This window comes from Eschscholzia californica, unplaced genomic scaffold (genome assembly GCF_041429995.1).
Source record: "Eschscholzia californica isolate CP2 unplaced genomic scaffold, dmEscCali1.0.p SCAF_6, whole genome shotgun sequence".
Taxonomy (NCBI): domain Eukaryota; kingdom Viridiplantae; phylum Streptophyta; class Magnoliopsida; order Ranunculales; family Papaveraceae; genus Eschscholzia; species Eschscholzia californica.
In genome coordinates this window covers 17,240,745-17,250,918 of record NW_028238483.1, presented here as the reverse complement: position 1 = coordinate 17,250,918, position 10,174 = coordinate 17,240,745, and the positions used below count along the sequence as shown (strand labels likewise).

Sequence of the window (10,174 nt, the reverse complement as noted above, 5' to 3'; positions counted from 1 at the left end):
AATTAATCGAGGTGAGTATTCAATTACCATAACCATCCCAATTAAAAATTGCTAAACCATTACCACCCCGCCCCGCCCCGTTTAATATAAAACGAGTCGGGTCGGGTTGGGTTCAAAGTATTTTGTTTTAAAAAAGTCATTTTAGTTTGAAGTAACATAACAATTGTTAACAAAATTTTATAAGACTTTGAGTTTATCAATCATAAACACTACAACTACTTAAATAATATAAAACATAAAATAATTAAATTGATAATATAAGATTAAAGTCTTAGAAACATAACCTTAAAAAAAACATATATATAATATATAACATACTAATCGGGTTCGGGGCGGAGTTTACTATCTAATACCAAACCCGCCCCGAACCCGATTAGTTTTTTTAAAGTTCATACCAAACTCGAGCCGTGACCTATATAAATTGACCCTCTTTAATGCAATATCTTGCTACGCTCTTCCAGTAGGGCGTTTGTCCATGGACTATTTGGCCCGCCCGACCAAACAACTAATGGAGCCCCTCAATATGTGCCCCAACAAATATAATTAGGGCTTTACACAACTTAGGGTTTCTTTTCGGCTTGCATCTCATCTGCTTCTCCTATCCTTCTTCAGGTTTTCTCTCTCTCGTCTCTCTAATTTCCTTCTGGTTACATTTATGTATCATTTTGTTTCAGAACTAAAGTAGTAATAGCTTGGATTTAACTCCTAAATATAGGGTAAATATCATTTTTTTTTTTTTTTAGATCAAGACATCATAAAATGGTGGAGAAAACCAAGAGCAGAAAGGAAGAGGTGGTTACTAGAGAGTACACCATTAACCTTCACAAGCGCCTCCATGGCTGGTAACAACTGAACTTGACCTAATTTTTTTTTTCTTTATAGTATCTACTATATGTGTTTATTGCCTTAAACTTTTCAATTTTGTAATTGAAAATAAACCCTAACAGATAAAGACTTATTTACTCTAGGTTTTGTTAAATACTAGAAATTATCTAGATCTTGATTGTTTAGACTTTGGTAGTGGTTTTTTCTTTCTTTAAGTCAGATTTCATAATGTTTGTTTTCGGCTGACTCTTGATGTCTGACTTGTCTTAATGGCTGATTCGGGTTGATTCCGGGCCAATTTGACTCGGGCCATTCAGACAATGAGAATTTTTTTTCTCAAACACCACCTTAGACTTGGTACTAGGAGAGCGATGTCCTAAATTTATGAACAAAGTTATTATGCTTATCTATCACGTCTCCTTGTGTAAATGCTCGTTGGTTTTGTTAGATTAGAGTTTTTATATATATATATATATTTCTACACAAGTACTATGCAAATAATTTTATGGGTCCATGGAGTCTGTACTGAAAAAGAACTTCGATCTAGTCAGCTCTATATTGTTGTAATCTGACATTCATCTTTCCATCGAAATAGTCAATGTCGGTTGGGTTCCTAGAGTAGGAGGGGAAAACCCAGAATGTCGAAAGAGAATAAATGAATGCGAGTACGAAAGCCGAACTATGGGGGCCTTGGACTATCTGCACCACGGATCTTAATGTGATTTAGGTTTAGGGAAGAATTGTAGCAAAACCTAGTTATGTATGCTTGAAATCTGCAGACAATTTGCGCTCTTTCTCCGGTAGTCGTTGGTGTCAATATCATTGAATATACCCATGGGATCAAAAGGTCAACTTTTAATTTCCCTGTGGTTTTTATCTTGCCTTTCAAACAAAAACCGTCGACTAACATTTTGAACTGCAGCACATTTAAGAAGATGGCTCCAAAGGCCATTAAGGAGATAAGGAAGTTTACCGAGAAGGCAATGGGAACTAAGGATGTGAGAGTAGACGTGAAATTGAACAAACACATATGGAGCAGAGGTATCCGTGGTGTTCCAAGAAGGGTAAGAGTTCGAATTGCTCGCAAGAGGAATGATGATGAGGATGCCAAGGAAGAGCTGTACTCACTAGTTACAGTCACTGAAATCCCACCGGAAGGTCTAAAAGGGTTGGGGACTAAGGTTATTGAAGAAGCTGATGATTGATATACCTGTTCTGTTTTGTTCTCTTTATTTAGATTGGTTGTCTAGGTTTGTAGGCGAGCTGGTACTCGGATTAAATATTGAGTAGTAAAATGACTGAAATTTGTAGTTTTATATGTTTCTTTGCTGCTGGGATATTTATTTTGGAACATGAATCTTGTTTCTAATTTTGATTTATAATCAGAACCCTTTTGTTCTTAAATGGGTTACCTTCATTGTCTCTCTTTTAGAGTTGTTCAAAAAATTTCAGAACAGATGCAGCTGCTTTTTGTTATATACAATCAATCTAATTATAAGCTCTGGATCCCACTTTAGGTGTAGTGGTTGTGGATATTGGAGGATATGTTTGTGTTATTAGTTGGGGACATTTGAATATCTCCAAATATTTGTGTTAGGCCAGCGCTTTGGGGAAAGCTAAATAGTTTCCGGGGTGTGAAATTTTAAAGGGAATATGTAGAATTTTAGAAATTTTTCGGGGAAATAAAAAAAAACACTCCACCTCACCTCACTCTTCTCCGATTAGGTCGGCGGCCGGAAAATTTTCTGGCCGGCGACCATGGAAAAAAAAAAATTTTTTACGCCAAAATTGACCAATTTTTGGCGACCTGGCGACCTAATCGGAGAAGATAGAGGTGAGGTGAAGAGAGAGTGAGGTGAGGTGGAGAGAGAGAGAGCTGAGGTAGAGAAGTATTTTGCTTTCCTCCTAAATAAAATTGTCAAATAAAATTGACCAATTTTTGACCAAGTCTTCACACCCCGGAAACTATTTAGCTTTCCCCAAAGCGCTGGCGTAAAAACCTTGTGTTATTCGTACGTGACATTTCAAATTTCCCGGAATGTCTGTGATGTTCGTTTCGGACATCTCAAATATCTTCTAATGTCTCTATTATTTGTTTAACTGGTCCAGACTCAAAACTAAAAACATTTCAAGATGTTTTGGTTTCATCAACATTGATGGACATTTTAATGTAAATTTGGAGAACTTTAGGAAAGAAAATACCTTAAAATATGAAAGACATTTGGTGACATTTATCATATAAGTAATGATAAAAATAATTATTATAATAGTGTTATGAAAGATGTGTATGCCCATTGACCATTTGACTTGGTTGTCTTTGGTATTACTTTGGGTGCCTATAGAATTAACTATAGAGGATAAGTTTGCTTTGGGTGGAAGTAATAAGAGATTTCTGGCATAGTGAGGTGGCTGTATATTAACAATTCTTATCCTCACCTCAACACCTCACCCTCTCATTTCCTATATAAATACCTTATCCCCATTAGTTTAAGTTGTAAGAAAAACTTCTTGTATGGTTATACCTCTAGTAATAAAGAGAAAACATTTACTTTGGCAGTAACTTTGAATCCTTACAAAATCCATTTGGTTGCTTACAAAACCCAATCTTTAATCTATCCTCTCAATCTCTAGTTCTCTAGTATTATATTACAACAATTACATAACGTTATCAGCACGAGGCTCTAACTAAGTGGGAAATAATTCCAGTTATAGACGAAGGGTTGTCTTGAAGACCGTTTGAAAATCAAAGTAAGTTGTGTTATTACTTTTCAAATGTCGAATCTAACTAATATAAATTTTGCAGTTCTTGACCTAACAGGAAGAAACTATCTTAATTGGGCTCCTGATGTTGAATCTCATTTAGAGGAAAGGAATCTAAAGAAAACCATAGCAGAGGGCAATAATGAAACTTCTCAGAATCGTGCGGCTGCACTGAATTTTATCCGACACCATCTATGTGAAGATCTAAAGTCGGAATATTTAAATATGAGAGACCCTTTATTGTTATGGACCGGTTTAAAGAAACGTTTTGATCATTTAAAAAGAGTTATCCTTCCTAAGGCTTTAAATGATTGGTTGCATCTGAGACTGCAGGATTATAAAACTGTTTCTGAGTATAGTTCTGTTTTGTTTAAAATAACGACAAAATTGGCACATTGTGGTTTTCCTGTTAGTGAAGAACAAATGCTGGAGAAAACATTTTCTACTTTTCATGTATCTAACATGAACCTGCAAGAACAATACAGAAATATGAATTTTAAATATCATTCTGATTTAATTTCTTGTCTACTTGTTGCGGAACAAAATAGAGAAGTTATTATGAAAAACCAAGAGGCTCGTCCAACAGGTTATTCAGAAGTATCTGAAACCTATGTGACATCTTATGGACGAGGTGGTCGTGGCAACGATCACAACAAAAATAATAGAGGTGGTGGCTACCACTCTAGAGGGCGTGGTCGTGGCAACGATCACCAATTAGATACCAGAGATGGTGGCTACCACTCTGGAGGACGCGATCATGGGAACAGTCAAAGTTGGAATAACAGAGATGGTGGCTACCACTCTGGTGGACGCGGTCGTGGTTACGGTCGTGGTTACGGTCGTGGTCGTCGAGGACGTTATAATAACTCGAGTACTAGACATCATCCATTTAGTCGACAAGACAAAGGAAAAAGAGAATTAAATGAACCATCTGAAATGCAAACTAAATCATGTTATAGATGTGGCATGACAGGTCATTGGCAAAGGACCTGTAAAACTTCAAAACATCTGGTAGATCTTTATCAAGCGTCGTTAAAGAAATCAACGACGAATACAGAAATGAACCAGATGGAGATAGGTGGTTCCTCCTATAACACTGGATTAGATGTGTCTGATTTTCTAGTTGATGAAGTGGAAATTCATCATACTGAATCACAAACCGAGTTATTTCCTGTTGATTACGGCAGTAATCTGGAGATTCTAAAAGATTGTGTCCCAACAACCGAAAGAGATATATACGATGGTAGCTTTGATCATCTACCTCCCGCTGAATTTGACAAACTACTTGATGAAGAGTTTGACAAAATTTTCCCAGAATAGTGCTATATTTGTATATATTACTTTGTTTCTTAAATAATTAATGTAATATATTATCATGTTCATATAATACAAATATATTATAATCTTATGTCTTATTTTTGTGTACAAAAGGTATGGATTACAAAAAGACAATATCAAAGGATGATGAAGATATATGTGTAGTTGATAGCGGAACTACAAACTCTATCTTTCGAAACAATAAATATTTTGAAACCTTAAAGTTACACAAGGCTAATGCGATAACAATCGCTGGTTCATCTAGTCTCATTGAAGGCTCTGGTAGAGCAACTATAATATTACCGCATGGTACGAAAATAACCATTGATGACGCATTGTTTTCAACCAAGTCTTTGAAAAATTTATTAAGCTTTAAAGACATTCGTCGAAATGGTTACCACATTGAGACTAGAGATGAAAATAATGAAGAATATTTATATATTACTTCAAATACTTCTGGCAAGAAGCATGATTTAGAGAGACTGTCGACTCTTTCTTCTGGATTATATCTTGTAAGGATAAAAACGATTGAATCATATATTGTCGTAAACCAGAAGCTTTACGACCCTAGTGTGGTGACACTTTGGCATGATCGTTTGGGACATCCTGGATCTACCATGATGAGTAGAATAATCCAAAATTCTCAAGGACACCCATTACAGAATCAGAAGTTTCTGATAACTAAGGATTTTAATTGTAAATCCTGCTCTCTTGGTAAATTGATTGTAAAACCATCTTTCACAAAAGTTCATATAGAATCTCCTAAATTTTTAGAAAGGATTCAAGGAGATATTTGTGGTCCTATTCACCCATCATGTGGACCATTTAGATATTTTATGGTATTAATTGATGCATCTACCAAATGGTCTTACGTTAATCTTTTATCAACACGTAATAATGCTTTTGCACGATTAGTAGCTCAGATTATTAGACTACGTGCTCATTTTCCAGATTTTCCTATCAAAAAGATACGTCTTGATGGGGCAGGAGAATTTACATCAAAGGCTTTTGATGCTTACTGTCAGGCAGCTGGTATTGATCTTGAACATCCTGTAGCGTATGTTCATACCCAGAATGGTCTAGCAGAATCATTCATAAAACATCTACAACTAATTGCAAGACCAATGTTGATGAAAACTAAATTGCCTATTTCGGCATGGGGATCTGCAATATTACATGCTGCAGCTTTGATCCGTCTTCGGCCCAGAGCAAATGATTATTCTCCGTTACAACATGTTTTGGGTCATCAACCAAATATTACACATTTACGTGTGTTTGGGTGTGCGGTGCATATCCCTATTTCACCTCCAAAACGTACTAAATTTGGACCTCAGCGGCAGCTGGGTATATATGTTGGTTTTGACTCACCATCTATTATAAGATATCTCGAACCTATGACAGGTGATACTTTTACCGCACGTTTTGCAGATTGTCATTTTGATGAGACAATCTTTCCACCATTAGGGGGAGAAAATCCGTCTACATCAGATAATAAACAAAATGATTTATGTTGGCATACAGAGAGTTTGTCTTATCTAGACCCTCGAACTAGTCAGTCAGAACTAGAAGTAGAAAGGATAATACATTTGCAAGGCATTGCAAATAAACTACCAGATGCATTTAATGATGCTGCAAGGGTAACAGAATCATATATCCCTGCTGCTAATGCTCGTGCACGAATTAATATTCCTGAAGGATCGGGAGAACTTGCTATAGCAAACGAGTCATCTAAGACACGTAAGAAACGTGGACGACCAATTGGTTCTAAAGATATTATCCCTAGAAAAAGGAAGATTCAATCACAAAATAATAGATCTCTAGAAGAGACTATTATTGATACACCCACACTTTCGGAACAAATACCCCTTGAAGAGGGTGGAGCCCTTGATGAGGCAGAAATACCTAACAATGAGGAAATTTCTATAAATTATGAATGTTTCAAAGAAGTGTGGGACCGAAATGAAATAGTTGTCGATGAGGTATTTTCTTTTACAGTGGCAACCTCAATTCTAAAAGAGAATGATGATTATGAACCACACACTATTGAGGAATGTCGACAAAGATCTGATTGGTCGAAATGGAAAGACGCAATTCAAGCAGAACTAGATTCACTGAATAAGCGTAGTGTTTTTGGACCAGTGGTCCTTACACCTAAGGATGTAAATCCAGTTGGATTCAAATGGGTTTTTGTGAGAAAACGCAATGAAAATAACGAAATTAGTCGCTACAAAGCACGACTTGTAGCACAGGGTTTTCTACAAAAACCTGGGATAGATTATGAGGAAACATATTCTCCTGTTATGGATGCCATTACGTTTAGATATTTAATCAGTCTGGCAGCTCAAGAAGAACTTGATATGCATCTACTAGATGTCGTTACTGCGTATCTATATGGCAATCTAGATACTGATATTTATATGAAAGTCCCTGATCGAAGGGTTTAAGTTACCTGAAGGAAAACCGCGTGGCATGTATTCACTTAAACTTAATAGAGCTTTATATGGTTTAAAGCAATCAGGGAGAATGTGGTACAATCGTCTCAGTGAATACTTGACCAAGGAAGGATATGTAAACAATCCTATTTGTCCATGTGTGTTCATAAAGAAATCATATTCTGGATTCGCTGTCATTGCAATATACGTTGATGATATAAATCTAATTGGGACAGTTGAAGATGTCTCAAAAGCTGCAGAATATTTGAAGAAAGAATTTGAGATGAAAGATCTTGGGAAAACAAAATTCTGCATTGGCTTACAAATTGAGAGAAATACAAATGGAATTCTTGTCCATCAAAATTTATATACTGAAAAGGTTTTGAAAAGATTTCGCATGGACACTGCATACCCTCTTAGTACTCCCATGGTTGTCAGATCTCTTGATACTACAAAAGATCCTTATCGCCCTAAAGAAGATAATGAAGCACTACTTGGTCCTGAAGTACCATATTTAAGTGCAATCGGTGCTTTATTATATTTGGCTCAATGTACTAGACCTGATATTTCTTTTGCAGTAAATTTATTAGCCAGATTCAGTTCGGCACCAACAAAGCGACATTGGATGGGAATAAAACATATTCTACGATACCTTCGAGGAACTACTGACATGGGATTATTCTATTCGAAAAATTCCTCTGATGGTTCACAAGTAACAGGATATACTGACGCAGGATATCTCTCTGATCCACATAAAGGAGTTTCACAAACAGGTTATGTTTTTACTAGTGGCGATACAGCTTTTTCTTGGCGATCAAGTAAGCAAAGTATGCCCGCTACATCTTCTAACCACTCAGAGATTATTGCTCTTCATGAAGCTACCAGAGAATGTGTATGGCTAAGGTCTATTATTAGTCATATTAGACTTTCATGTGATCTTCCAGGAATTACAAAGTCACCCACCGTTATATATGAAGACAATGCGGCTTGCATTGCTCAAATCAAGGAAGGATATATTAAAGGTGACAGAACAAAACACATTTCACCAAAATTATTTTTCTCGCACCATTTACAGAAGAATGGTGAAATTGATATTCAGAAGATACAATCATGTGAGAATTATGCTGACTTGTTTACCAAGTCTTTGCCTACTACAACATTCAGAAAACTAGTAGAAGGTATCGGAATGCGAAGCTTAAATAATCAGATGGTGTAAATCTACAACGATCCACAATATGATATTCATCAGGGGGAGAATATTATCATTTGGATTCTTTTACATCACCAATACTGGATATCTACGCTCTGTACTCTTTTTCCTTCGTCCAGTTTTTGTCCCAATGGGTTTTTCTGGCAAGGTTTTAACGAGGCAGTTTTTGCGTATCCAGTGTCACTTGGTATCTCTCACTAGATTTTTCTTACAATATTTTAAACAATGGTCATCCAAGGGGGAGTGTTATGAAAGATGTGTATGCCCATTGACCATTTGACTTGGTTGTCTTTGGTATTACTTTGGGTGCCTATAGAATTAACTATAGAGGATAAGTTTGCTTTGGGTGGAAGTAATAAGAGATTTCTGGCATAGTGAGGTGGCTGTATATTAACAATTCTTATCCTCACCTCAACACCTCACCCTCTCATTTCCTATATAAATACCTTATCCCCATTAGTTTAAGTTGTAAGAAAAACTTCTTGTATGGTTATACCTCTAGTAATAAAGAGAAAACATTTACTTTGGCAGTAACTTTGAATCCTTACAAAATCCATTTGGTTGCTTACAAAACCCAATCTTTAATCTATCCTCTCAATCTCTAGTTCTCTAGTATTATATTACAACAATTACATAAAATAGTAATTATTTTAATTGTAATTATAGTTAGATTAATAATTACATATAGGGTTATTCTCTTTTTTGTTCCTTAATTTGGGACTAACTTCTTTTTTGTCCCCAACCTTCATGCCGCTTCTTCTAACTTTTTTCTGGTGTTTTCTTCAACTTTTTTCTTGGTTCTTGTTTCTTTTGGATCTAGTCTTCTAGAGTGAGAACGGTTTAATCCTAGAGTTTTGAATTTGATTTTACTTGATATCGGTTCTAATTTTAGGGAGAGAAAGCTTAATTGAAGTTTCTATGCAGTTAGCTTGATGTGTGGAAGAAGATGAAGTGGATATGGATCATTCAAGTTTTCTGCTAAGGGGCATCGTATCCCAGCCGAGGAGGCCCACATATTTGTTATGGATAGACCAACTACATCTAAATGATTATCTTTCCATCAATCATAGCCCTGCGATCAATCTAAAAGGGTATCTCACTCTCTAGCTTATCAATTCTCTTCTTTATTTTGCTTTGATGTATCATAATTCTGTGATTAGGTAAAGTATGTTGTATTTCGATTGAACGGTTATGCATATATGTTTGAATGATTGATAATCAATCAATGCTCTTTTATTTGTGATTATCGTTTCAATTATATTTTCATGTGTTTTTCATGTACGTCAAATAGTTACTAAATGAAGCGAAATGACCGATATGGATTGTAATCTAGATCTACTTTCATGTGTTTTGTCATGCACTTCACATAGTTAGGTGACTAGACGACACTCTCGATGACTCGGTATTAATCGACCAAGACATTCGTTTGACTAAGTATGATTTCTGGATATACGTAGTTCTTAAGAAGGTCTACCTTAGAGGCCAAACTAGGCTTGATATCGATTCGTTTGATCGGACCGTACATAGTTGTAAGATTGTCATTACAGACTCCTAGATTCTCGAAAACTCTCTCACAAAATCTGCTACTAGACCCTATTCTCAACTCGCCCCTTATCGTATTTAGTTAGTT

At 36.0% G+C, this 10,174-nt stretch overlaps 1 protein-coding gene across 1 annotated transcript; it reads left to right on the top strand.

Moving 5' to 3' along the window:
- The first annotated feature begins 552 nt into the window (after positions 1–552).
- LOC147532068 (large ribosomal subunit protein eL31) lies at positions 553–2,229 on the top strand. Its single transcript, XM_086648849.1, has 3 exons — positions 553–612; positions 744–842; positions 1,748–2,229. Exons 2-3 carry the CDS (start codon positions 760–762, stop codon positions 2,028–2,030), a joined length of 366 nt encoding a protein of 121 aa, XP_086504975.1. The 5' UTR covers positions 553–612; positions 744–759; the 3' UTR covers positions 2,031–2,229.
- The last annotated feature ends 7,945 nt before the right edge of the window (positions 2,230–10,174 follow it).